The sequence below is a fragment of the Onychostruthus taczanowskii genome, unplaced genomic scaffold (genome assembly GCF_017590055.1).
Source record: "Onychostruthus taczanowskii isolate IOZ18803 unplaced genomic scaffold, ASM1759005v1 scaffold61, whole genome shotgun sequence".
NCBI classification, from domain to species: Eukaryota; Metazoa; Chordata; class Aves; order Passeriformes; family Passeridae; genus Onychostruthus; species Onychostruthus taczanowskii.
The window spans coordinates 5,231,468-5,258,720 of NW_024503790.1; the positions used below are offsets into that span (position 1 = coordinate 5,231,468).

The 27,253-nt window shown below is 49.8% G+C and overlaps 2 protein-coding genes across 5 annotated transcripts; both read left to right on the plus strand.

Annotated features, from left to right (window-relative positions):
- Window positions 1-748: 748 nt before the first annotated feature.
- Window positions 749-10,603, plus strand: CCNL2 (cyclin L2). 4 transcript variants are annotated; one of them, XM_041419380.1, is made up of 11 exons: window positions 749-1,155; window positions 2,346-2,420; window positions 2,709-2,818; window positions 3,061-3,181; window positions 4,308-4,372; window positions 7,178-7,277; window positions 7,365-7,469; window positions 7,679-7,820; window positions 8,446-8,563; window positions 8,645-8,737; window positions 9,955-10,602. In XM_041419380.1, the coding sequence occupies exons 1-11, from the start codon at window positions 886-888 to the stop codon at window positions 10,322-10,324; spliced, it is 1,569 nt and encodes a 522-aa protein (XP_041275314.1). In that variant the 5' UTR covers window positions 749-885; the 3' UTR covers window positions 10,325-10,602. The 4 variants fall into 4 exon arrangements, with proteins under 4 accessions (XP_041275314.1, XP_041275317.1, XP_041275315.1 ...); XM_041419383.1 differs by lacking the exons at window positions 749-1,155; window positions 2,346-2,420; window positions 2,709-2,818; window positions 3,061-3,181 and adding an exon at window positions 5,109-5,222 and having other exon boundaries at window positions 3,192-4,372; window positions 9,955-10,603; XM_041419381.1 differs by lacking the exons at window positions 749-1,155; window positions 2,346-2,420; window positions 2,709-2,818; window positions 3,061-3,181; window positions 4,308-4,372 and adding an exon at window positions 4,396-6,820 and having other exon boundaries at window positions 9,955-10,603.
- A 5,114-nt stretch (window positions 10,604-15,717) lies between these two features.
- Window positions 15,718-26,421, plus strand: LOC121344127 (C-factor-like). The gene is made up of 6 exons (XM_041419838.1): window positions 15,718-15,943; window positions 23,382-23,433; window positions 23,705-23,892; window positions 24,181-24,336; window positions 25,114-25,224; window positions 25,679-26,421. The coding sequence occupies exons 1-6, from the start codon at window positions 15,803-15,805 to the stop codon at window positions 25,790-25,792; spliced, it is 762 nt and encodes a 253-aa protein (XP_041275772.1). The 5' UTR covers window positions 15,718-15,802; the 3' UTR covers window positions 25,793-26,421.
- Window positions 26,422-27,253: the final 832 nt, after the last annotated feature.

Below are 27,253 nucleotides of genomic sequence, written 5' to 3' on the forward strand. Positions count from 1 at the left end.
GGGCGGGGAGCGGCACCTCGGCCCTCACACACGAACCTCGGCGGGCCCCACGTTGAGGACACGCGTAGTGTGGGTTTTTAGGGAGTTCACAAAGATATCTAACTCGGTGAGCGCATAGTCTGTTTATTTACGGAGTTAACGAAGATATTTAACTCGGTGAGCGCACCTGTGTTAAGGACACACATAAAAACTTAATAAAAGTAATTTTTTGGTAATTGCTGGCGAGAAACAATTTTTTGTGGTGAGTTATGGCGCTGCACAGCAAAAAACCAGCCCAGAGCGTGAGGGAGATGTCAGCCCTCAGACACGAGCCCCTAGGTGAAGGACAAGCATAGCTTGTTCTGTTAAGGACTTGACAATAAACATCTTTTTGTTGGTAACTGCAACAGGGAAACAATTCGTGTGGCGAAACTCTAGCGCAGCACGGGGAAAACCCAACCGGGGCGGGGAGCGGCACCTCGGCCCTCACACACGAACCTCGGCGGGCCCCACGTTGAGGCCACGCGTAGTGTGGGTTTTTAGGGAGTTCACAAAGATATTTAACTCGGTGAGCGCACACTCTGTTTATTTACAGAGTTAACGAAGATATTTAACTCGGCGAGCGCACACTCTGTTTATTTACGGAGCTAACGAAGATATTTAACTCGGTGAGCGCTGTGTTCCAGCCCCCTCACGCCCCGGCTCTGAGGGCGCCGCAGCCCCGCCCTATCCGAATTCCCGGCCGCTGCGTCACCGCGCCGCGCGCGGCCCGGGCGGCGTCGTGCGTCACGGCCCCTCAGCCAATCAGCGGCCGCGGTCCTTCCGCGCTCCGCCAATCGGCGTCGGGCGGATGCTGGTGGGGGAAGGAGAAGGAGCGCGGAGCCAGCGAGGCGGCAGCGGCACAAAATGGCGGCGGCAGCGGCAGGCGGCGGCCCCGCGGGCCCTCAGGCGGCCGGCGCGGCTCCCGCTCCGGTACCGGGTCCCGGCGCGGTGCTCATCGGCGACCGGCTGTATTCGGGCGTGCTGATTACGCTGGAGAACTGCCTGCTGCCCGAGCACACGCTGCGCTTCACGCCGTCCATGAGCAGCGGCCTGGACCCCGACACCGAGACCGAGCTGCGCGTTACCGGCTGCGAGCTCATCCAGGCGGCCGGGATCCTGCTGCGGCTGCCTCAGGTGGGGCTGGGCGGGGAGGGGAGAGAGCCAGCACTCAGCTGGGCCCTTCTTTGTGCGGGCCTCGACGTCCCGGTTGGCGGGCGGGGCCGCCCCGCGGTTACCGGCCGGGCAGGCCGCGGGGCCGCCCGAAGGTCGGGGGTCGTTCGGGGTCGTTCGGGGTCGTTCCGGGGCCGCTCCGGCCTCGCCCGGCTGCCGGAAGCGGGTGATGTCAGCGCCTTCCTGCGCCGCCCCCGGCTGAGCATTGTGCAAAGGCGGATTTTCTTAAGGCTCTTTCAGAGCCGTGGTGACCTCGGGAAGGTTTCGGTTTCCCCGGAGAATTTAAAGGCCGAAGAGCCTCGTTGCTCTCTGAGCGTGAAACTTTCCAGGCAGCTTCTAGCTAGCGATGCTTAGCATATTCAAATGTATGCAAATCGTGACGCGATTAGATTGCTCCTCACTTTCCACGCCCAAAAAGCAAATATTTTTCTGACGTAGTTTCACAACTTTGAATTTTTTGGTTTTTTAGGTTTTTCTTGGGGCCGCGGGGCCGCCCGGTGCCCGGGGGTCGTTCGGGGTCGTTCGGGGTCGTTCCGGGGCCGCTCCGGCCTCGCCCGGCTGCCGGAAGCGGGTGATGTCAGCGCCTTCCTGCGCCGCCCCCGGCTGAGCATTGTGCAAAGGCGGATTTTCTTAAGGCTCTTTCAGAGCCGTGGTGACCTCGGGAAGGTTTCGGTTTCCCCGGAGAATTTAAAGGCCGAAGAGCCTCGTTGCTCTCTGAGCGTGAAACTTTCCAGGCAGTTTCTAGCTAGCGATGCTTAGCATATTCAAATGTATGCAAATCGTGACGCGATTAGATTGCTCCTCACTTTCCACGCCCAAAAAGCAAATATTTTTCTGACGTAGTTTCACAACTTTGAATTTTTGGGTTTTTTAGGTTTTTCTTGTTTTTTTTTTTATTATTAATTTAACAACTCAGAGCATATTTTCACGTTTTTTATAAAAGAAATTTGGGATTTGCTGTCTGTATTTGACTTGTAGGCACTATTTCAAGCGTTGATAACATTCTAGGCTATTTAATTACTTCAGCAATTCTAGTTTTCTTTAGATACCATGAAATTTCTCCCACGTTTAGTTAATCTAGGTCTTAAATCTGTTCAATTCTCTTTGCAATTGGTACTTTTGTTCATGGCTGTTGTGGTTATCTCTGCTTTTAGGTGGCCATGGCTACAGGACAGGTGTTATTCCAGCGTTTCTTTTATACCAAGTCTTTCGTGAAGCATTCCATGGAGGTAAGAAGGCATTAAATGACATTTGTTGCCATATTTATCTTCTGATCTCTCATGGCAAGCTGTTATCTGAGGTGTGATCAGTGTTAGGAGCTAGTCTGGAGTTTATAGTTGTAGAGAAATGTGATTTTACAAAGCCATTTAACAGTGATTTTTGTCAAATATTTGGTATTTTCTTGTTTCACCACATTTTTCCCCCCCTCATTATCCATCCTTACACTGTTGTAGGAGCTCAGTTCCTGAACTGGAAATAAAATGTAGAAAATATTCTGTTTTCTGCTTATTTTTCAGCATGTTTCCATGGCCTGTGTTCATCTGGCATCCAAAATTGAGGAAGCCCCCAGACGCATTCGGGACGTGATCAATGTGTTCCATCGCCTCAGACACCTGAGGGAGAAAAAGTAAGCTGAGAATTCAGAAGAATCTGGATCACCTGTGTTGTGTTGGAATTATTAAACTTCACAGCAGCATCATTCCCTTTCTCATAAATCAAAAAATATTTTGAAGGGATCTCGTGAAGTGACCTGACCTGTTTTAATAAATACTTTTTTTTTAAAGTTATAAATAATGATTTTTTAAAATTATTTTGAAACAACTCAGCCTGAGTGTCCTTAAGGTTTAAGATGATCATCTTGTCTTGCAGAAAACCTGTGCCTCTAATACTGGATCAAGAATATGTGAACTTGAAGAATCAAATAATTAAGGCAGAAAGAAGAGTGTTGAAGGAGTTGGGATTTTGTGTTCACGTGAAGCACCCTCATAAGGTTTGTACTTTCTAAATTCACTACATAACCAACGTTTCACGTCCTCTAAAGCTCTGAGGAGGCTGCCTGGACTGCACACGATGATCAGTGAACTCAGTGAGATTAGTTTCTTACCATCCTGATGTTTTCTTTCTCATTTAAGAGGCTCTTACTAATTGCTCTCGTATCACTGCTGAGTGACGGCGAGGCGGATGCGGGTGCTCAGTATTCCTGGAAGGCAGATTGGATCAGTAGGTAGCTGTGGTGGTAGAAAAAAAATCACCTCAACTTAGATTCCCCCCAAGCAGGGAGGAATTTGGAGGCCTGGTCACTCCTGGGAGCGTGCTGAGGTATTAAAGGTCTGTGAGCCAGTTTGGGGTTTGTTAAAACCACGCTCAGGCTTGGCTAGAACTGAGGCAAGGCTCAATATAAAAGTAACAAGTGTCAGAGTGGATGATGCTTGAAAGATACAATTGCCTCAGATGTTGAAATTGTGCCTTAACTGGTAAAAGAACTTGTATTTTTGTGCCAGCACGATTTGGGATCTTGTGTTTTCTCCTTTAAAAACCTCCTGTTCAGAGCTGCCTTTTTGAGTTTCTTGACATTCAGAATTTCCTTTTGTCACCCGCCCCAGGGGGGCAGCTGTACTTTGTTAATGGGGTGAATTCTGCCATTATTCTTCCCCTCTGCAGTCTTGTTTTCCTTCCAGACTTGAGGAAAAACCCTCAGAGCTGAACAAACCGTGGCACAGTGTTAGCTGTGTTCTCTGCAAGCACTGCCAACTTCCCTCACTGCTGATTGCACTCAGCAGCTTTTTCTCCCCAGGCTGCAGCTAAAAAAGGATTTGTGAGGTTTGTAGGAGAACAAAATCCATCCACAAAAATCCCTAAATGAAAATCCATCCACAAAAATCCCTAAATGAAAATCCATCCACAAAAATCCCTAAATCAAACCCAGGTGGAGACAAGGCCTGGCCGAGTAGCAGGACAGAAGGTCAGATAAACACTGGGGATGGTGCAAACACTTCATGTGGAGTGTTTTAGGCCTTGAAAGAGGATCACAGATGCCTGATGGATGGATGTCCCTCTGAAATAAGCAGGTGGCTCTCCAGATGCTTGTTAATAACTCAATGACCCATATCTTCCAGATAATCGTTATGTACCTTCAGGTATTAGAATGTGAACGTAACCAACACCTGGTCCAGACCTCATGGTAAGTTGATTTTCTTTGTTCTAAGAGACCAGAAGGGGCAGTAGCAGAAATATGTCACTTGAGGCACTGGGCAGCATTGCTCAGCAGTGCTTGGGGCCACCCCAGACAGCTCCACTGTCCTTGGTGTGCCCCAAACTCCTTCCCAAATGTTGAGCGGCCTCTTAAGTTCGAGGCAGTGTTTTAATGGTAAGGTAGCTTTCCACCCTGACTTCTCACTTCTCTCTGCTCTCACTTTCCAGCTGAAGGGAAAAGGTTTGGGGGGGTTAGAGTTGTTCCCTTGGGGTCTTCTTAAAGGAAAACTTGGGGGTAATTCAAGTGTGTTGCCAGGGCCTGAGTTTGATTTCAGGTGTATCTAAACCTCAGCACAGATCAATTTCTTTTATCTATGTGGAAATGCAAGATGTGAGCTTCTGAGACTGGATAGATGGATAGCCTGGATTCATATTTGCCAAGAAATGTTCTCTGCCTTATTGCTCTCATTTAATAAATATTTGCTCGGGGGTGGGAAGCTTCTGTAAAATTCCACATCTTAAACTTTATACCAAACAATGCTTTTTATAAACCACAATGCTTTTTTTAACAATACCAATGGTCTTAAAAAAAAAAAAAAAAAAAAAAAAAAACCACCTTTAGTGAATCCAAAGACCATATTTCTGCTGACTGAACTGTCTGGTACTGTGAGCTGTGTGTAGAGAACCAGTTTTGACTTTTCTTTTCTGTACTCTTTTGATCAAAGGGTAGCCTCTGAGGGTAAGTGACTAAGACTTCTCCTCTGCTGCCCATGGTGCAGGGATAGCTGCCGTCTTCAGTCAACCCAAAGCTCTCCAAAGAGAAGGCTGGCTCTAGACAGGTGGTATATACATGATAGTAGAGTAACTGGCCAACTGCTTCTTGTGCTTATATTTTTTATTTTTTTATTTTTTTTACTCTGCATTTTTTCATTGTTTGTATATTTGATAACCTGAGCGTTGAATTTTTGAGATTTTATTTTTGTTTTCTGATGTTCTATTTCTCTTAACTGTCATAATGTGGTGTGTTTCTTATAGGATAAAGTGAATTGAGGTGGGGTTTAAATCTTTAAAAGGGATGAGTTAACAACAAAAAAAAATGAGTAGTTTGAAAGCTACAATTACCTCGAATGTTTAAGTGAAAAAACTAGTACATGTGTGAAGCTTGGAGACAAAATGTGATATTTAGAGACACTTCCCAGAAGCATTGCATGGAGCAGTGGAATGGGAGTTCTGGACTGCCAGGAAAAAGCTGGTTATGGAAGGAAGGGAGGGAGGGGCAGGGAGGGAATCACCCCAGCTGGGAAAGGGGTCAGAGGTTACAATAACACATCTGTGTGCTGTGCTTGTTGCTTCCAGTACCCAAAAACTGGTGGGTATCCAGTATCCTTGGTTTTTGAAATGTGCATTTTTACAACATTACCTTTTTCTTAAGCTATTGTGACAAGGATTCATCTCCTCCTGTGTCTGACTGAGCCCACAGGGAAGATGTGCAAGAGGCCAAACTTGGAAGCTGCCATGGTTCTCAATTTGGCAAATCAGAAAAAAAACCTTTGTAGCTTCCAGGTGTTCAAAGTCATCCTTTCCTTTATCACTCCTTTGGCCAAAAGGTTTGTGCTCCCTTTGTAGAGGGACACAACAGCAGGTTTAGAAGTTCCTTTCTCCCAGAAAGATGAGCTGGTGGTCAGTGTTGCTTTTTTTGGGGCAGCAGTTGCTGTTTGTGTAAACAAGAGCTGAGGACAGCTGGGCCAGGTGGGAGTTGGAAACTCCTGGGATTCCAATCCCTCCTCTCTGTCCTTGGGAACCTTGCAGGTGCCTGGCCTGTGGTCTCTGCTTTGGATGTCTTGGGGGTCAGTGAATCCTTGTATACTGGGTACCCACGTGGTTAATTATTACCTTATTAAGGACTGCTATTATGTCTGGTTTTAGTTTTTCTCATCTGATATTTTACTGACGTATGTGCTCTCAAGTCTAGATCTTCTAAAGCACATCAGCTGACAGATTCACAGGAATTTACTTTGTGTATTTAAGATTTAACAACATAATGCTTCATTGTACTGACTGGAATATGTGCAATATTTTACAGTTTTCTCATTCTGTGAATATTCATTTTAAGCAACCTTACTGAAATGGGACAATTTGGAAACCTTATTTCATGTGCCAAAGAGGAGATCTGCCTGAATACTGACTGTTCTCCTGAACTGATGTTCCCAAACACCCTGATTTCTCCTATGGCTGACTTTTTGCATCAAAAAGAATTCTGTTCTGGATGGAAATGGACCCTTAAACCCCACTGGAAGCTGACCTGTGCTGAAGAGGACTGCATTTCATGGGAGAACTGCTCCAGGAGCTGCAGCTTTTGCCAGACACCTGGTTCTGCCCTATTGCAGGGGGACATGTGAACCTAAAATTCTATAACTTGAGTATTTCTGAGCACACTGTATGTTGTCTTGATGAAAAGAACTTGTTTATTGCATGAGAGCAGGCCAGTAGAGATCCAGCAGCAAAAGTGAAGTTAAAATTGGTTCTCTTCTCACCACTGAATTTTCAGCAGTCAGACTTTGTTTCTGTCACACGTCCCTCCCCTTGAGGGATTTAATTTAGTTATCTCTTTTATTTTTCTTTTAGTAAAATCATTCAGCTTCTCTTTAGATTTACAGGACTATAATGTTGAAGTCTAGTAACTGAATGCAGAAAGAAATAGCCCTTGTAGAAGTAAAACCAAGTCAAAAACCCAAAAAAAGACCCCCAAAGAGCTTTGCAGTGCCTTGCAACCTCCTGCTCTCCTGTTTTTCAGGAACTACATGAACGACAGCCTGAGAACAGATGTCTTTGTGAGGTTCCAGCCAGAAAGTATTGCCTGTGCCTGCATTTACCTGGCAGCCAGGACACTGGAGGTGAGCCACACTGCCCTGGATTTGGGGTTTTTTCAAGGCCTTTTAACAGGAGGAGAAATCTGAGCTTTGTCTCTGTCTCCCTTTCAGATCCCACTTCCAAATCGCCCACATTGGTTTTTACTGTTCGGAGCAACCGAGGAAGAAATTCAAGAAATCTGCTTAAAAATCTTGCAGCTCTACACAAGGAAAAAGGTTTGGTTCTTTTTTTATGTTGGGAGCCCTCAGTGAAGGCTGCAGCTCAGAGCAGGAGTTGGAAAATTTGAGCCTTTTTGAAACCACAGCTGCAAGCCTGGAAGTGAACAAAGAGCAGCCAATGTCTGGGACTCCTTGGATTTTCATTCCCCTCCCTGGGAGTGGGTAGCCAGGAAATTCAGCTCTCACAAGTGCTCCTGTGTTCACAGGTGGATTTATCTGATCTGGAAAGTAAAATAGAAAAGAAGAAGTTGGCTATTGAAGAGGCAAAAGCACAAGCTAAAGGTCTGGTACCTGAGGGAGTTCCAAGCTTGGATAACACATCGGGATTTTCCCCCATCCCAAAAAATGGTAAATAACTTTTTCACGTCTTTGATGGATATTTACCCTTTTGGGAAGCATTTGCAAGTGTGGTTTAGAGTTTGTTGGGGATTTTTTTTAAGATGGCTTCTAGCACTACTCAACTGGCAGGGTTTGAATAGCATTGTAACTTTGTGATTTCTTGAGTCAGATAAAAGCTAAAATCAAATTAGTCTGAAATTAAGACTAGTTTAAACCCATATAGACCCAGGGAGTTTCTTTTATGTGGATTTGGTAATAAAGTCAAGTCCTTGCCACTGGCATGTTGTGCTGAAGCAATATTGAAGCAGAGGTGCTCTGGCAGGGGTAACATTTTGAGATGTTGGGTGAGGAATTTGTTGGTTAAAGTTTCCAGTCTGGTGCAGTCTCACCCAGAAGACACATTGATCTTCTTCCCCAGTTTGCCTTTCAAACAATGCTGAATAATGGGCAAGGAAAGGAGGTGATTTTCTGCCCTTTTTTTTGCAGTTACTTCAATATTTGGCAGAAATGTTTCAGATGAATTTCTGCCTGCTGTGAACTTGTTCAGATCTGTGTTTGCACACACTCGGGGTGAGAGGAGCCTCAAATCCTTTCAGGTACTTGCCAAAGAGGTAACAAAGGTTTCTTCTTGCAGAGTCTCCAAAAGAGGTTAAGGGAAATAAACCTTCACCCCTACCTGTGCAGGCCATGAAGAATGCCAAAAGGAAAACAGAGGGAGCCAAGAGAACCAGCTCCAACAGCCCAGTAAACGGGTAAGGTTTTACCAGGAAGCAGCTGATTTTCTCTCACGAGGGATTAAAACAAAATAACTGAGTGTTCTTGGTCTCTGGCAGTGTCCAGAAAGGAAGAGAGAGCAGGAGTCGAAGTGGAAGCAGAGATCAGAGTTACTCAAGGTCACCATCGAGGTCTGCATCCCCTAAGCACAGGTAGGTGAGCTCCCAGTGCCTCCCAGTCCCTCCCAGTGCCTCCCAGTCCCTCCCAGTGCCAGCTTTGATGGCTCCTCACCAGGAGGCTCAGGGCACCCGGCAGCATGAGCTGCTCCTTGACTCCTGACTGAGTCCAGCTTGGGTGGTTGCAGTATTGCTGTAGCTCCTGGAAATCAGGATTTTTACTGTAGCCAGGTGGAAGTTCAGGACACCAGATGAGTTCTCCTGGGAGAACAGCAAAATGCAGGAGGGAGGTCTTAAAATTCAAAATGTGAAGGGCAGTCTTAAAATTCAAAATGCAGGAGGGAGGTCTTAAAATTCAAAATGTGAAGGGCAGTCTTAAAATTCAAAATGCAGGAGGGAGGTCTTAACATTCAAAATACAGCAGGAAGGTCTTAACATTCAAAATGCAGGAGGGAGGTCTTAAAATTGAAAATACTGAAAGGTGGTCTTAAAATTCCAAGTACAGAAGGACATTCTTAAAATTCCAAATATAGAAGAATGTTCTTAAAATTCCAAATACAGAAGGACATTCTTAAAATTCAAAATAGAGCAGGATGCTCTTCAAATTCAAGGAAACGGCAAAATATGGAAGGATGTTCTTCAGATTCAAAATGAGGAAGAATGTTCTTCATATGCAGAATGAGGAAGGACCTTCTCAAATTCAAAATGAGGAAGTAAGGTCTTAAAATCCAAGAAAGCATCAAAATCCAGAATTAAGTTCTTCAAATACAAGGAGACTGCAGAATATGGAAGGACCTTCTTCAAATTCAAAATGAGGAAGTAAGGTCTTAAAATCCAAGAAAGCATCAAAATCCAGAATTAAGTTCTTCAAATACAAGGAGACTGCAAAATATGGAGGGACCTTCTTCAAATTCAGAATATGGATGGACCTTCTTCAAATTCAGAATATGGAAGGACCTTCTTCAAATTCAGAATATGGAAGGACCTTCTTCAAATTCAGAATATGGAAGGACCTTCTTCAAATTGAAAATATGGAAGGACCTTCAAATTCAGAATATGGAAGGGCCTTCTTCAAATTCAGAATGTGGAAGGACCTTCTTCAAATATGGAAGGATCTTCTTCAAATTCAGAATACGGAAGGACCTTCTTCAAATTCATAATGAGGAATGTCTTAAAATCCAAGAAAGCCTCAAAAACCCAGAAGGAGGTCCTTCAAACTCAAGAGAACCACGTCTGCTGTGTTTTTCCCGCAGGAAGAGCGAGAGCTACTCCACGTCCAGCGGCTCCAAGTCGCAGAGCCGCTCGCGGAGCCGCAGCGATTCCCCTCCGAGGCAGTTCAACCACGGCTCCGCCTACAAGGGCTCCAAGGCGCGCGGCTACAAGAAATCCAAGGACTACAAATACTCGGCGGCTCGCAAGGCGCGCAAGTCGCGCTCGCGCAGCTCGTCCCGCTCGCGCAGCCGCTCCCGCGAGCGCTCCGAGCACTCGGGCAAGTACAAGAAGAAGAGCCACTACTACCGCAACCACCGGCACGAGCGCGCCCGCTCCTACGAGCGCGCCGGGCACCGCTACGAGAGGGAGAGGGAGAGAGAGCACCCCGGGCACAGCCGGCACCGCCGGTGAGCCCGGGCTGCTCTGGGGGCTCCTGCTGGGGCTGCTCCTGGGGGGAGCTCTTCCTGGGCTACTTCCCAATGGAGTTCCGGCTGGTGAGCCCCAGGGCTGCTCTGGGGGTTCCTGCTGGGGCTTCTCCTGAGGGGGTTCCTGCTGAGGTTCCTGCCAGGGCTGCTCCCCGAGGGGGCTCCTGCTGGGGGCTGCTCCTGGGGGGAGCCCTTCCTGGGCTGATTCCTGAGGGGGCTCCTGCTGGAGCTGCTCCCTGAGGGGGCTCCTGCTGGGGGCTGCTCCTGGGGGGAGCCCTTCCTGGGCTGATTCCCAAGGGGGCTCCTGCCGGGGCTGCTCCCCGAGGGGGCTCCTGCTGGGGCTGCTCCTGGGGGGAGCCCTTCCTGGGCTGATTCCCGAGGGGGCTCCTGCTGGGGCTTCTCCTGAGGGGGTTCCTGCTGGGTCTGCTCCCCGAGGGGGTCCGTCCTGCTGGTGAGCTGGGGCTGCTCTGGGGGGTTCCTGCTGGGGCTGCTTCCCAAGGGGGGTCCTGCTGGTGAGCCCTGGGGCTGCTCTGGTGGGGGTTCCTGCTGGGGCTGCTTCCCAAGGGAATTCCTGTTGGTAAGCCCTTCGGGGCTGCTTCCCGAGGGGATTCCTGCTGGGGCTGCTTCCCAAGGGGGTTCCTGCTGGTGAGTCCTTCCTGGGCTGCTCCTGGCGGGATTCCTGCTGGTGAGCCCTGCTGGGGCTGCTTCTTGGGGGGATTCCTGCTGGTGAGCCCTGCCTGAGTTGCTCCTGGGGGAATTCCTGCCCAGGGCTGCTTCCCAAAGGAATTCCTGCTGGTGAGCCCACCAGGTTGCTTCCTGGTGAGCCAGGGCTGCTTCCTGGAATTCCCAGAGGGAATGCCCTCTGGTGAGGTGGAGTGGTTCCTGAGGGAATTCTCTCTGGCACCCCAGGCACAGAGCTGGGGTCTGCTTCCCCAGCGAATGCCCACCTGGGCTGCTTCCTGAGGGATTTCTATCCAGCAGCTGGGCACAGTTGGTGAGATGGGGCTGCTTCCCTTGGGAATTCCCTCTGGCACCACTGGTGAGCCAGGGCTGCCTCTCTCTGCCAGCAGAGCTCCTTCCCCGTGGCTTGTGCAGGGTTAATCTGGCTAGTGAACCAGCCCTGGCCTGAGCCAGCAGTTTGTGCCCATCCCTGAATCCAAAGGAAATGCTGCCAGGGCGGGCAGTGATGCCAGGAGTGCCCTGTGCTGGGCTGTCACTGTCACCTCCCACTGGAGCTCCCGTCCTGCTCCTCAGGATTCCCAGTGCAGTGTTGGGAATTTGGGAATTGCAGCCCTGCGGGCAGCAGCTCCGTGGCCCATCCTTGGATGCTGTGCCCAGCAGTTCTTCCCCGTGGAACTGGAAAGCTCCTCAGCCCCCCAGGAGTGGTTTGGTGCTAACAATGCCCTCTGTTCATGCTGGCTCGGTGATGTTGTACAGGTGGGAGGTGACTTTTTTTAGACCTGTTGCCTATATTAGGTTCTCTGTGTATATATATTTTGCAGTGTTACAGTACAGTATGGGAAAAATGGCCTTCCTAGCCTTTACACTTTACCCACAATGTAAATAAGCATTTGTTTAATACAGGTGAAGATATATACAGCAAATTCAAAACTTGAATTCTATCAAAAAAAAAAAAACTTGTGTAGAAAATTCTGATAAATGTGAAAGTATTTAGCTCTGTGCATTGAGAGTAGTATATTTTTATCTGTGCAATGCTGTGTGCAGGCCACCAGCTCAGAAGACATTTCCTATATATCCCTTTGAAGTGGTTGAAAATTCTTTACTCAGGATCTTTGACACTCTGAAGAATTCGTAGTTTGTCAGTCTGCATGCTTGATGAACAGAGCATTTAAAAGCCAATTAGCAGAGCCCCACAGCCCAGCAGTATCAGTTCTAGTGGTATATCTGAGCTGTTACTCTCATGCTCCCTAATTTCATTAAAGTATTTGATTTTCTATTACATTCACTTGAGTTTCTTATGAGCTACACCACTTGTGCCTACTCATAAGGAAAGAAATTGGTGCAAAACGAAGAGATTTTTAAACTGTAGTAGTTTCAAGACTTGGAATTCAATCCCCATTTCCTTAAAGACAAGAATTTTGGGCACCAAACATAAAAATCCCCCAATCCACAAAGATTTGAGGTGGAAAGTGTGTTTTCTGTGACTTGAGGAGCAGCTGGCAGGTCCCAGCTGAGTTTCCTGAGCTGTGTTTGCTCTGGGCCTCCTCACCTGGACAAGGAGGAAGAGCTGGGCTTGATCTCTGGGGAGAATCCCATCCCGTGGGCTTTGTGCCACTTCTTGGGGGCTGAAAATGTTGGGGTGGCTGAACATCTGCTGGGTTTGCTGGAACATTGGGGGCTGAACATCTGTAGGGGGTTTGATGGGACATTTAGGGATGAAAATGTTGGGGTGGCTGAACATCTGCTGGGTTTGCTGGAACATTGGGGGCTGAACATCTGTAGGGGGTTTGATGGGACATTTAGGGATGAAAATGTTGGGGTGGCTGAACATCTCCTGGGTTTGCTGGGACACTAAGGGATGGCAAATTTGGGGTGGCTGAACATCTGTGTTTGCTGGGACAGTGGGAGGTGAAAGTGTTGGGGTGACAACATCTGTGGTGGGTTTACTGGGACACTGGGGGCTGAACATCTCCTGGGTTTGCTGGGACACTGAGGGATGGCAAATTTGGGGTGGCTGAACATCTCTGCTGGTTTTGCTGGGACATTGGGGTCTGAACATCTGTAGGGGGTTTGCTGGGACATTTAGGGGTGACAGTTTTGGGGTGGCTGAATGTCTGTGGTGGTTTTGCTGGGACATTGAGGGGTGAAAATGTTGGGGTGGCTGCACATCGCTGGTGGGTTTATTGGGACATTGGGAGGTGAAAGTGTTGGGGTGACAACATCTGTGGTGGGTTTACTGGGATGCTGGGGGCTGAACATCTGTGCTGAGTTTGCTGAGACATTGAGGAGTGAAAATGTTGGGGTGGCTGAACATCTGCTGGGTTTGCTGGGACACTGAGGAGTGACAGTTTTGGGGTGGCTGAACATCTCTGCTGGTTTTGGTGGGACATTGGGGGCTGAACAGCTATAGGGGGTTTGATGGGACATTTAGGGGTGACAGTTTTGGGGTGGCTGAACATCTTTGGTGGGTTTGCTGGGACAGTGGGGGCTAAACATCTGGGTTTGCTGGGACATTTAGGGGTGACAGTTTTGGGGTGGCTGAATGTCTGTGGTGGCTTTGCTGGCACATTGAGGAGTCAGTGCTGCTGCTGAGCAGGGCAGGGTCCCGTGGCTGGAGCTGGCAGAAGTTCACCTGAAACAAAAAGCCCCAGGTGCACGTGTGTGTGTAAACAGCTCTCAGCCCTTCAGGTGAGTTATGGCTTTGTTTTCTGCACCTCTGGTGACTCCTCCGTGGCTCTCGGTGAGCAGAACCTCCCTCAGGGTGGTCTCTGATCTGTTCCTGGTGTTCACCTGCAATTCCTTCTGCCCTGGGATGTTCTCTTTGAAGGGGCAGCACTGAAACCTGACTGGCAGCAGGCATACAGCCTTGGCCAGGTGCTGATGCACATTCCTCAGATAAATCCTCTTACCTACTCTGGCCACCCACCCCATCCTTGCTGGGAAATAATCCTTCATGTTTTCCCAGAAATGGCTCACCCAGCAGTAAATTCACCGTGTCACAGCTGCAGATGTGTCACCAAAGCTTTCCCAGGTGAGAGCCCGGAGGATTCTTTCCCAGAGGTTGCCAAGCCCAGCTGTGCCAACATCCCGAGCACAAAGAGGTCACTAAGGAGTTTTGGGATTTTTAAAAAAAAAAAAATTTTCCAACCCCACCAGAGTGGTGGTAATGCACAAAGGAAGGAAATTGTTCTGAAATGAGGGAAGGAAGGTGATGGATTAAATTAAAACACCTGGGCAAGAGGAGTGTTGCTGTTTGTGAGACAGAAGTTGCTGGAATGGAGCTTTATTTGGAAGAAAAGACAAAACCAGGTATCAGTCTCCAGGGCAGCCTTGCTGCTGGCTGCCTGCCACAGCTGCTGTGTGCTCAGGGCTGAGCTTTTCCAAAACCCAGCCTGAGAGAGCAGGAGTCCAGGATTGCAGAAGCCCCTGCTCAGCTCTGCTCACAGCCAACACTGAGGCAGGAGAAATGTCTGGAAGGATTTTGTCATCCTCATCTCCCCTGGGAATGTGATGTAACATCAAACCTGAGCTATGCAGCAGCAATACTTTAATATAAATAAGTCCTGTACATTTTTGGAGCTGTTACAGGTATTTAGAATTAAACCAACAAAAGGGAAATGAGGCAGACACTGCAGCTGTTTGAGGCTTTTCCACAGAATTTTTCCAAATTACCAAATCTTTGTTCTTCAGTTTCCCAAGTCCAAGGGCTGAGTCTATCCTTGACCTCTAAAGGATGAAAATGTTTTGAAAGTGTAGTGATCTTTAAGAAAGCAAAGAGCAATATTATGCTCACAGGTGTAATAGAGCCTTTAAACCCCCATTACCAGTTTCTGCATGAGTGTGCAGATCAGTAGCAAACGGGTTATTTATTGATCTGGGAAGGCACGGGGCTGAGGATGAGCTACGGGCAGGATCCTGTGGTGATTTCCAGGACCGGGTCACCCACAGCGAGGACGGGACAGAAATGTGGTGCCTGGCACACCCTGAAAAGCCTCGGCAGGAAGGTGGGGAGTTCAGAAAGGGGGATTCATTCCTTCCTCTGCTTCATCCCCCGTTCAAGAGCTGAATCCTCTCCTGCTCGCTCCTGGCTGCCGGGGGGAGCGAGTCCACCCTTGTCCCGTTCTGTGGGGCCGACAGTGAGGGTCAGAGGGCTCAGGGGCTGCTCTGCGGCCACCGCTGTCACAGGCAGAGCTCTGGAACTGGTGGAACAGGATTTGGAACCAGCCGGGAGCGGGATGGGCTCGGGCCGTTGTGGGAGGGGGAAGAACCAATTCCCCTTCCCCTGGGGGCTCACCCTGCCCCGGAGCCGGGAGGGGACAGAGCCAATTCCCCTTCCCTGACCGTTCTCTCCGTGCCCCGGAGCCGGGAGGGGACAGAGCCAATTCCCCTTCCCCGTGCGCTCCCTTCGTGCCCCGGAGCCGGGTGGGGGAAAAGAGAATTCCCCTTCCCCGGGCTCTCTCTCCGTGCCCCGGAGCCGGGAGGGGACAGAGCCAATTCCCCTTCCCCTGGGCGCTCTCTCCGTGCCCCGGAGCCGGGTGGGGGAAAAGAGAATTCCCCTTCCCCGGGCTCTCTCTCCGTGCCCCGGAGCCGGGAGGGGGAAAAGATACTTTCTCTACCCCGGAGCCGGGAGGGGACAGAGCCAATTCCCTTTCCCCGTGCGCTCCCTTCGTGCCCCAGAGTCCCGGGGCGGCGGGGCCGGCTCCGCTCGGCGCAGGTTGAGAACCGCGTGGGCTCCAGAAGCGCCGGGAGCGGAGCGGGCCGAGCCGAGCCGAGCCGAGGCAGCATGGCCCAGCCGCGCTGCCGCTCCGTGCTCATCACCGGCTGCAGCCGCGGCATCGGGCTGGGGCTGGTGCGGGGGCTCGCAGCCGCCAGCCCCTCCCCGGATTTGGTCTTTGCGACCTGCCGGTACCCCGAGAAGGCGCAGGTAAGAGGGGAGGGGGCGCCGGGGGTCCCCGGAGAATGGTAAAGGGGTCGGGAAGGAGGAGAAGGCACTTTGGAAACGCGGAACATCTCGAGCATCCCTGTACCGGCAGCGAGAGCTCGGGCTGGGGATGGAGCCGGGCTGGGGATGGAGCCGGGACGGAGCAGGGGCAGGAACCGGACCGGGTGGAGCCGATACCGGGCAGCTCTCTGGAGCTGGAACCGATACCGGGCAGCTCTCCGGGGCTGGAGCCGATACCGGGCAGCTCTCCGGGGCTGGAGCCGATACCGGGCAGCTCTCCGGGGCTGGAGCTGGGGTTTACCCATGATAGGGAGCGTTCCAGGAGGAGGAGAGCGAACGGGACACGGCCGGGCAGCTGGTCTTTGCGACCTGCCGGTACCCCGAGAAGGCGCAGGTAAGAGGGGAGGGGGCGCCGGGGGTCCCCGGAGAATGGTAAAGGGGTCGGGAAGGAGGAGAAGGCACTTTGGAAACGCGGAACATCTCGAGCATCCCTGTACCGGCAGCGAGAGCTCGGGCTGGGGATGGAGCCGGGACGGAGCTCCCGGGCTGGGATGGAGCAGGGACTGAGCAGGGGTAGGAACCGGACCGGGTGGAGCCGATACCGGGCAGCTCTCTGGAGCTGGAACCGATACCGGGCAGCTCTCCGGGGCTGGAGCCGATACCGGGCAGCTCTCCGGGGCTGGAGCCGATACCGGGCAGCTCTCCGGAGCTGGAGCCGATACCGGGCAGCTCTCCGGGGCTGGAGCCGATACCGGGCAGCTCTCCGGGGCTGGAGCCGATACCGGGCAGCTCTCCGGGGCTGGAACCGATACCGGGCAGCTCTCCGGAGCTGGAGCCGATACCGGGCAGCTCTCCGGGGCTGGAGCCGATACCGGGCAGCTCTCCGGGGCTGGAGCTGGGGTTTACCCATGATAGGGAGCGTTCCAGGAGGAGGAGAGCGAACGGGACACGGCCGGGCAGCTGCAGCATCTCCAGCGCTCCTGCCACCCCCTTCCTTTCATCCCCGAGTTTCTCGCTGGATTTGCTGCTGGAGATGTCTGTGCTGTCCTTGCCCGGAGCCCTGCAGGCGCAGCCCATCATCCCTCAGAAACCTTTCCCGTGGGGAAACCCGCCACAGCTTTGCTTCTCTCCTTTTGTGTCTGTGTCCCCAGCAGGAGCCGTGTGCCCTGTCTGCCTCTTTTTCTCTGCTGCACTTGCAGCAAGTGAGAAAGCCCAGATGAGTATGAATTAATCACTTCTCTGAGTTCCCCTCTCTGCTGGGCAGGGCTCAGAGTTCCTGCTGGAATCGGGAGGTTTTGGTACCTGCTGCTCGTGGATCCACTTGCATCTCTCTCTCCCATTTCAGCCCAAGTCCCTGCTGCTGTTGCAGCATCGCAATAATTTCTCTTGTAGACTTTTATAGGAGACTTTAAAACTCAAATTTCACAGACAAATTTTCACACACCTCTCAAATTTTTGGGAGGCAAATCGCTGGGGGTGACCAGTCACTCTGTGACCGCGGTGTCACCTGTTGTATGTGCGGGCTGACCTCGGGAAGAGAGGGGGAATTTGGGCAGCACAGGAACCCATCCCCTGCTCCTCCCGGAGCTGCAGGAAGCCGAGCTGAGCCCTGCGACTGTCCCAAACCCCTCTGGCATTTGGAGGGAGAATCGATACCCACAGCCCCATCCCTGCATCTCCCCTGCATTTCCAGCAAGGCAGAAGGGAAATTCCAGAGGGAAACAGAGCCCTTGTGTCTGTCTGTCTGTCTGTCTGTCCCCCTTCTGGGGGATGTGGTTCCTTTCACACAGATTGTGATCACGCTGTCCCAGCAATAAACCAAACACAGCAGCTTTGTTTACTGCTTAGCTACAAAAAAAAACCTCTAAAAGGTGGTGCTGGGATGTGGGACAGGGTTGGCCAGGTAACAGCTGCAGTCTGACCTCTGCTTCTCCAGAAGGATCTCTGCAGGTCCTCATGAAACTGAAGGAAAAGATCTTAATTTTACAAAAAAAGTCTCCAGCACAAAGGTACATTTAGGGTATTTCTGAATGAAAGTGCAGAGAAACAGCCCGGCAAGGCTGGGATCAGGTGCACAGCTCCCTTTGAGGGGCTGCTGCTCCCTGTGGCTCTTTTTCTTTTTTTCACCTGTGATTTTTCATCATAATGATCTCGGATCCATTACATGGAGAAGTGAAATGGTTCCTTCAACAGGAAGAGCTTCCTAAGAAACATTACACGGGCAAATCTCAGGACAACTCATCAGTTTGGGGAGTGTTTTTGTGTTGTCAGTATTTAAAAATCCGCAGCAAAAAGGCTGTAAACCTGCAGAGGAAGATGAAACAGCCTTCAGACAGTGCAATGTGTCTGGGAAGAGTCTGGGTCACTCCTTGCTGGTGGGAGAAACCTGGAAAGCCTCTGGCAGGGTGTCTCCTGTAGGCAGGAAACTGGCCAGGAGCCACATTCCAGCAACCCCACTGGGGATCCTGCCGGCCACATGGGGTGCATCCTGAGCTTTTGCATTTTTTAGGGGGGCAAGTTTTGTCCTCGGTGGATCAGGGTGGGTTTTTGTTCTCTGTAAGGACCTCCAGGCCATGTGCTGTGCTTTGGCAGGACATCAATAGAAACCTCTGCAGTCAGCTGAAAGCAGATTTCTAACAGATGGGTTTGGAAACTCCACAAGGAAGAGAAATCTTCACTAAAAGGTATTGTAGTGGTTTCACCAGCATTATCTGCCCCATCTGCAATGCATGGAGCCGGCACAAAACTTTCTGACCCTCTGAGAGTGTTCCCACTTGGGGCTGGCAGAGGGCAAGAACAGACCTGCCCCAGCCTCCAGCACTGGGGATTTTGGTCATGGCAGCACCAAATTCAGCTGCTGCTCTCACAGCTTGGCTCCAGCCTGGCAGTGCTGCTGAGTGTGGCAGGAAAGGCAAAGGTGCCATGATTTCCTTTCCTTTCCTTTCCTTTCCTTTCGAACTCCCAGAGTCCAGGTTCCTGCTCTCCAGGGATTGGCACTGCAGGCTCAAATTAGGGCACATGAAATGGGCTTGGCCCATCTCAGACCTGTTTGTGGGAAGTTGAGGGAGTTTTTCTTTCTCTGCACACCTGGGTCAGTGCTTTTTCTCTTGACTGCAATTCAGAGGGTCTGATTTTGGTTTTTTTGTTGATCAATAAAAAAATCCTCCTTGGTACAAGTGAATTGTCCCCCACTGCCTCTCCTGCACGAGAGGATGAACCTGGAGAACAGCAACTTTGGACAGTTCCTTTAAATTCTGCTCTCCTCTGGTTTGGCAGAGCAGCATTTTCCCGTGGCAGAACGGAGATGGGCAGAGCTTAAATGAAAAGGCTTTTAAAAATAATCTTCTAATTTTTAAGAGGAAAAGTGATTAAATACACTTAACTGCGGGCAAACCCAGCTCCACCTTGGGCAGGAATCTCTCAGCAGAGCGATGCCTGAGTATTTTGGAGCCCTCCAAACAGCGGACAGAGAAGAGCCCCTAAGGACCTGCTTTTCCAAAGATGCTGTGGAAATCTGACTGTGCTTTCCTCTCCTCACCAGGAAAAGCAGCACATCTCCTGTAACTCCCTAACCTTGGGTAATGCTGAACAGCTGCAGGCTTTTGCATGTGAGTCTGTGCTGGCAGAAGTTGTGAAAACTCGAGCTCTGGGGCTGAGGAGCTCCTAGGTGGCCTCCCCAGAACATTTGCCTAACAAATGGGCTGCAGATCACACGATAACGTGCAGCAGGCCCGCAGGCAGCCAGATAACCACTGCCCCTCCTGGAAAAGCACCACCGGAGACTCCTCCAGCCACCTCTGATCCCAATCTGCTTTTTCTTGGGCTGCTCCAGCGCTGAGAGTGGGAGTAGCTACAAATCTGCTGGGAAATAATCCTGGTGTCCTGTTTTTGCTCTCCGGATGGGCACAGCCCCAGTGCTGTCGTTACCAGGGAGCCAGCACAAGCTGGAGTTCTCCCCACACTCCTCTTTTCCCTCTTTGCTCCTTCCTCCCCCATCCAGCTTTCCTATAAAAGGGAAAACTCTGCCCTAAAGGTCTGCACTGAAAAACGGTGCAGCCCTTGGGGTCCCCCGTGTGATGGGGGAAGGAGGAGATGGCCGCGGGGTATATAAATAAATCAATAAAATAAACAAATAATTTATTTAATAAATAAATAAATCAATTTAAAAGTGCCCAGAGCTGTGGGATGTGCACAGGAGCATCTCCCGCTCCTCCTGCTCCCCCCAAACCCCAGCGAGCTCCCAGGTGAGCAAATCCCTCAGTGCTCGAGTCCTCTGCAGAGCTCCGGGAAGCTCCCAGGGCTGAATGTGCAGGTTCCCTCGCTCTGAAGCAGATTTGTTCCAAGCTGTGCCTGTTCCCTCGTCTCTGCTCGCTGTCTCTGTCAGCTTTGGGGCTTGGTTTTCCCTTTAACACATATTTTAGCCATGTGGTTTGCAACTGGGAAGAGCAGCTGAGCGATCTGTGCACCAGATTTATCAGGCAAAGGGGGCATTTCTGAATACACATCAGGCAGAGAGGGCATTCTTGAAGTCTTTCTAATTTTGGGTTATTGCAGAGTCGTTTTGTTTGATTTTTTTTTTTTTTTTTCCTGGAAGTGTTTTACACTTCCTACAGCAGCGAGGTCTGGTTTTTCTGGAGTCAGAGAGGGCTGTGGGTCAGGGCAGTGCTGTGGAAGCTGTTCCAGGGTTGAACAACGAGCTGGCTGTACACCGTGATACTGAAAAGCTGTCTCAGAGGGACGCAGAAAAATAGGATACACCTCTGGCTTTGTCCCGAGTGCAAGCAGGATGAGGTGAAGGATACCCAAGCACCTTCATCCTGCCCGCAGGGCTGTGTTTGTTTGGCTTGATCGCTTCCAACTGGCTGAGTGGGGCCAGGCCCTTTCCAAGAGCTGTAACTGAAGTGGATAATGCTTTCAGAAAGAAGGCAAAGTAAATCTTGCTAAATGACAAAGACAACAAAACATTCCTGGTTGAAATCTAGCAATAAATACCCTGTGTGCTGATGAGTCTGCGTCTGGAGCCCTGAGTGCCAGAGGATCTTGTTTAAATCAGAAAAGGCTGACTCTTTGTTAATCGTAATTAAAAATCAGCAAGCAGGAAACAACAGATGCTAATCAGAGTTTAATTCTTGTTTTGGACTCCCCACGAGCTGATTCTCAGGGGTGATTGTTCAGGTGCAGAGCAGTTCTGCAGCTACTATGCTAAACAAACACACTGTTAGGGAGTTGTGTTGTGGCTTTTTGTTGGGCTTTGTTTGTCTTGTTTGTTTTTAAATTATCTGTCACAGCACACTAATTAAAAATGCCTTAGCTGGGATATGTTGGCTCTACCTACTTGTCTCAGTCCTCCTTTTCTCATGTTCCTTCCAGTCACAGGAGGGGAAAAATGGGCTTTCCTGCAGCTTTTAGATGTTCTAACTGGATTTTTCAGCTTATATCAGGTGTAACATTCTTGAAGACCAAAGCTGCCTAGATCAGCTTTGTGCCTGGGAGCTGCTTCTCAGAAATTGAAACCCCTGAAGTGGGAGTCACTTGTTAACTGAGTAATTAATTGGAAAACCCATTGAATTTTTAAATCTAATTTGCATGCAGCTGTTGTAATTTCATGTTGTGTACTGGAGAATGCTTCAGTTCTTAATTGAAAATATTGCTTGCTCACTTCAGAAGCCTCTCAGTTGCTGCTGCTCCTCAGAGCAGCTCTTGCCTTTCAGCAGGAGCTGGTAGCTCGTTTCTGTCGGAGAGTAAAGCATATAAAAAAAATGAACTATAAATAAATGGACAAACCTGGAGCAGCCAGAGCACTCCTGGAGTTTATTAGGCACTGAGTGATACTGTCAAACTGAAATCCAGTGACAATCCAAAGGCACAGAATTACTGCAGGCCTTGACATGGCAGAGCTATTTCATCAACAAACAAGACAGTGTGTTCTGGGCCTTTAATTTATGGAAATCTGTCCCACCAAGCCCTGTCCAAAGCAAGGAATGTCTTCTGGTTTTGTGCTTCTGACTTGTTTTTCCTTCCCCCTCCCCTTAATAGCCTTAGCTCCAGTTGTAGATTGGCCTCGGTGGGAGAACAAATCTCCCGAACAAGCCTGGAGAGAGCCCTGCAGGGTCTGATGTGAGATAAAAGATGTGATCCATTACGCTTTGTCAGAGGACACCGAGTCCCTGAAGTGTCTCCAAGGGGCAGAGAAGGATTCTTTCCAAAGCTGCCCTCCTGACCCCTATTCCCAAAGGGCTCCTAAAGAAAGGGATTTGCTGGGGCTGGAATGTTTGGCCAGGTTGCTGCGTCTCCTGAACATGACTGGGAATATGGAATCCATCTGCTGTCTTTGGCCACGCTTCCCACTTGGCTTCATGGCACAGAAACCTGAGTATTCCAGCTGGGCCCATAAATCCAGTTTGGACACACTCAGTGCAGCCAGGAGAGCACGGATTCCTGCAGGAACACCAGCCTGCCGTGCTGACAGGCACTGAGAGATCCAGCAGGGAGGGAATTGCTCTCCTGGACAGTGGCTGATTTCTTGGTGGGCTTCACCTCCACTCACAAGAACTGCTGGGGAAATGAAATTCCCATGGGGAAATTTTCTTGCAAACAGAAATTCCAAATGGTTTTTTAAAAGAATTCCTGTTGCCCTGAAGGGGTGTCCAGCATTAGCTGAGCTTCAGGAGAATTATGATTTTCTCATAGAACTGGGGAGGCTGTGGATTTTTACTGGAATGCTGAGAAATATCCCACTAAAAATCCAGCACGCTGGAGTCTGGACTAAGCAGGGGAAGAGTCCAATTTCCTGATCTGGCTCTTAGGAAAGCTGCTCAGCAGGCTGGAAAACAAAGGAGAATCTCTGCCTTCAGTCCAATCAGGAAAATATTTCAGTTGCAGAATGGAGGTGCAGAATTCAAAGTGATTTATGCAATAGCCATGGAGATATATATATATATATATATATATACACCTCCACTCACAAGAACTGCTGGGGAAATGAAATTCCCATGGGGAAATTTTCTTGCAAACAGAAATTCCAAATGGTTTTTTAAAAGAATTCCTGTTGCCCTGAAGGGGTGTCCAGCATTAGCTGAGCTTCAGGAGAATTATGATTTTCTCACAGAACTGGGGACGCACTGGATTTTTACTGGAATGCTGAGAACTGAGCACTAGAGCTGAGAAATATCCCACTAAAAATCCAGCACGCTGGAGTCTGGACTAAGCAGGGGAAGAGTCCAATTTCCTGATCTGGCTCTTAGGAAAGCTGCTCAGCAGGCTGGAAAACAAAGGAGAATCTCTGCCTTCAGTCCAATAAGGAAAATATTTCAGTTACAGTTCTGGAGGTGCAGAATTCAAAGTGATTTATGCAATAGCCATGGATATATATATATATATATATATATATATATATATATATAATAATTCTTCTTCCTAGGAACTGCAGCAGCTTAGCAAGCAATACAGCAACATCAAGCTTCTGCAACTGGGTGAGTAAAGGGCTTTATTTCTGAAATTTGTTCAGCTTAGGTGAGTGCATATTTCAAAAATTGGTCTCCTCAGTGATCAGTAGCTGGACACGATCTCCAGCAGCTGAAAACCATCTTAAGATAACACTGGGGAAACGTAATTCTGTAAAATCTATGCATTTTCACCTGTGTGCTGCCCAAACGTCCCCACTGAGCCTCAGCTTTGGTTTGGCACGGGTTGTCTCGTGCCAGGCACACCCTGCACTGTTCACTTGGAGCTTTTCCTGTGCAGATGTGGTCTGTGAGAACAGCATCAAGAAAGTGGTGAAGGAAGTGGAAGAAATTGTGGGAGACAAAGGGCTGAACTGCCTCATCAACAACGCTGGCATCAACGTGCTCGCCTCGCTGGAGGAGGTCACAGCAGAGACCATGCTCACCATCTATGAAACCAACACTGTGGCCCAGCTGATGGTCACCAAGGTGAGGATGGGCTTAACCTGGGGCTTTTCCACAGGTGAGCTGGACTTGTCCAGGTATTTGTCCCCTTGGAACTGCACAGAGATGGTCCTGACATGGAGCTGCTGCCTGTGAACCTGGTATGGGGTCACCTCATGGCAGGTGGGGAGAGGAGGCTGCTGGAGGAAGGTTTCCTCTGGCCACTGGCTCTGAGGAGGCATCACCACGCTGTGCTGGAGCTCCTGCTGTGAACGAGGAATGATCCAGCTCCAAGCCCCATCACCAACTGAAAGCAAACTCTGTTTTTCACAGGCGTTCCTCCCGCTGCTGAGGAAGGCAGCACAGCTGGGCACGGGGATGGGCTGTCACAGAGCTGCCATCATCAACATGTCCTCTCTGGCTGCCTCCATGCAGCTCGTCCAGGCCAATGAGATGTTCCTCAAGGTCTATCCCTACAGGATAGCAAAGGTTTGTGGGCTGTCCTGGGCTGTGCTCCCTGGCTGAGGGCAGGTGGAGACCATGCTGACCTTAGCAAGGGGTGCAGCACCTCTGTGGACACAAAAAGTGTTCTTGTTCTCCACGTGGGTGGAAGTGGGAGCTGTGGAACGCTGCAGCTGGAGCGACTCCTGGAGAACAGGCTCCCAAATCCCTGCTCTGATACAGATCCACTCCTGAGGGATTTGGCATTTGGGGAAGAGCTGATGGCATCGAGTGTGGGCTCCATCAGCTGTGCTCTGCTCCCAGAGAGAGAGCAGGCAGGAAACTCAGCACAAGGTGTGCTGACCTGTACCTGGTGATGTCAGTCAGTGACAGGTGGGATTTTTAGTTTTCTCACATCCAGAGATTGAGTTTGTACAGATAGTCAGGATCACACATACAGCTTCTCCTACACCACCTACTCATAAGCTGTTAAATGCTTGTTTTCCCTGTTCAGAAGTAAATGAATGTTTGTGTAGTGATTAGTGCAGAAAAACACAGTCCTTATGTCAATATTATTCTCCTCTCAGCTCCTGAGGCGTTTCAAATGCTACTTTATCTTCCATTACTGCCTAGTTTCGTTTTGGGGCAGTAAGTTTGTGGTGGCAGAGCTTTCAGAGTTCCCAGAAAGTCTGGATGAGTTACTGAGAGCCTCTTCCTGCCCCTTGCTGTGCCAGCAGGGTGGAAGGGAGGTGCCCACCAGCTGGGCTTGAGGTGGTGCTCCAGGCCCATAAACAGCAGATTAATGGGTGGTTTCCACTCCTGCAGACTGCACTGAACATGATCACCCGGTGTCTCGCTGCAGACCTGAAATCAGACGGAATTCTCTGCATCTCCTTGCACCCAGGCTGGCTTCAAACAGACATGGGTGGAAACATGGTGAGTGCCAGCGCTGGAAATGTGACACTGGGGCTCCCTTGCTGTCCCAACCCCCTGGCTGCACACCTCCGTGTGCTGTGGCACACAAAAATGCCACCACTGAGTCAGAGATGACACAGATAAATGAGTGACACACTCCATGCACTCTCTGAAGGCTAAGAACAATTTTATTAAGAACCCATTCCTTTTTTTACTCTAGTTTGCCACAGAAAGGGTGCTAAGAAACCAACCTCATATGGAAAACAGCTCATTACAAAACACCACTGTGGATTGTTTTAATTCTTCCTCTCCAGCTCCCTCAGACCAATTCATGGGAAAGCTTATCTAGCTTTTTCTCTCTCTCTGTCACATCACACAAAAAATACATCCCTGTTCATTCTAGAGCCTCCTGAAATGTATTTAATTCTCTTCTGCAGGATATTCCCAGTAATGACCTAAGCTTGATTCATTCCAGGCTCCCATGCAGGTGCAGGAGGCTATCCCAGGTATTCTCTCTGTTCTGGACCGTCTCGGTGAAAAAGAAAATGGTTCTTTCCTGGACTGGCAAGGGGAAACTCTGCCGTGGTAGAAGTGCACAGAACTCCACAGGAACAGCTCCTCAGTCACAATTTAACCTTGCCACTCCTGTCTGTGTCTCTAGGGGTTTTTACACGCTTGTTGAAATAGCCAGTCTGACACTCAGCCTCTCTCTAGGTGTGTTTGGAAAGAAAAGGGGCTGAGTCTTTCACTTGGTATTGCTACTGCTCTGCTCTAACTGCAAACACTGCTGTGCTCTCGGTGATGGGCATCTCCTGGAATGGGCATCCCTCTGAAATGGATTCAAACCTGCAGGTTAAATCCAGGGGCTGCTGCTTCCTTTCCACTTCCAAAGCCAAAGTGGGCTTCTGGCTCTTGGCAGAATGAAATGACCTGACCTCAGGGTAAGGCCAGTGCAGGCTGTCAGATTCCAGGCTGCTCAGTTACCTCTAGAAAAAAAAACTCCTTTGATTTCCTTTGTTCCTAACTGAGCCAAGGCTGAAATTGCCCAGCTCTAAACCAAGGGAATTTGGTACTCCTGTGAATTCCGTGGCAAACTCTGAGTGTCCCCAAGTTGCCAGTGTACACCAGGCACTTGCTTTGTTCCCAGTGGGTGACTAACAGCCTCATATGGGGGTGGGAATGTTGTTTTGTACATAAACTTCTGAAATGTCTTCAATAAAGTCTTGATTAAACAAACAGTCTGTTTAGCGAACTGTTTACTTCATTTAATTTCTCCTTGTAGGTTTCCCTTTCCTGACAAGGAAACTTTATTCCTAATTTTCAGGAAGAAACTCTAGCCCATGTTAACCTTTCAGGGTAGTTGGGTTTGACACAGTGGGGTGTACCTAAACCAGAGGCAGACCCTTGTTCTGGTCTGAAATACTACAAGCAGCTGGTGAATAAATCTCTGACAGACCCTTGTTCTGGTCTGAAATACTACAAGCAGCTGGTGAATAAATCTCCTGTGTTCTGGCTGAGGTAGGTATAAAAGCAAAAAGCTCTTTGAAGTCTGGGGTTGGCTTCCACATCCCTCCCTCATGCCAGCTGATTAGGCACTTTCATGCTGTGCCAAGATGGTGGGTTCCTGTGCCGAGCCAGAGAGGACAAACAAGAGCCAGGTAAGGGGAGAGGACAGGTGTGGCTGTCCCTGGACAGCGGCCACCGGGACCTGCCCCCGGCTGCAGACGAGGGTGTGGCAGGAGAGGTGTGTGTGCTTCCATGATCCCCGCGTCAATGAGGACAGGCTCTCTGGAACAGCACCACAGAGCCCTCAGGGAATCACGGAACCCTTCGGGGAACCCTTCAGGGAATCACAGAACCCTTCAGGGAATCATAGAACCCTCAGGGAATCACAGAACCCTTCAGGGAATCACAGAACCCTCATGGAATCACAGAACCCTTCAGGGAATCACAGAACCCTCATGGAATCACAGAATCCTTCAGGGAATCACAGAACCCTTCAGGGAATCACAGAACCCTTCGGGGAACCCTTCAGGGCATCACAGAACCC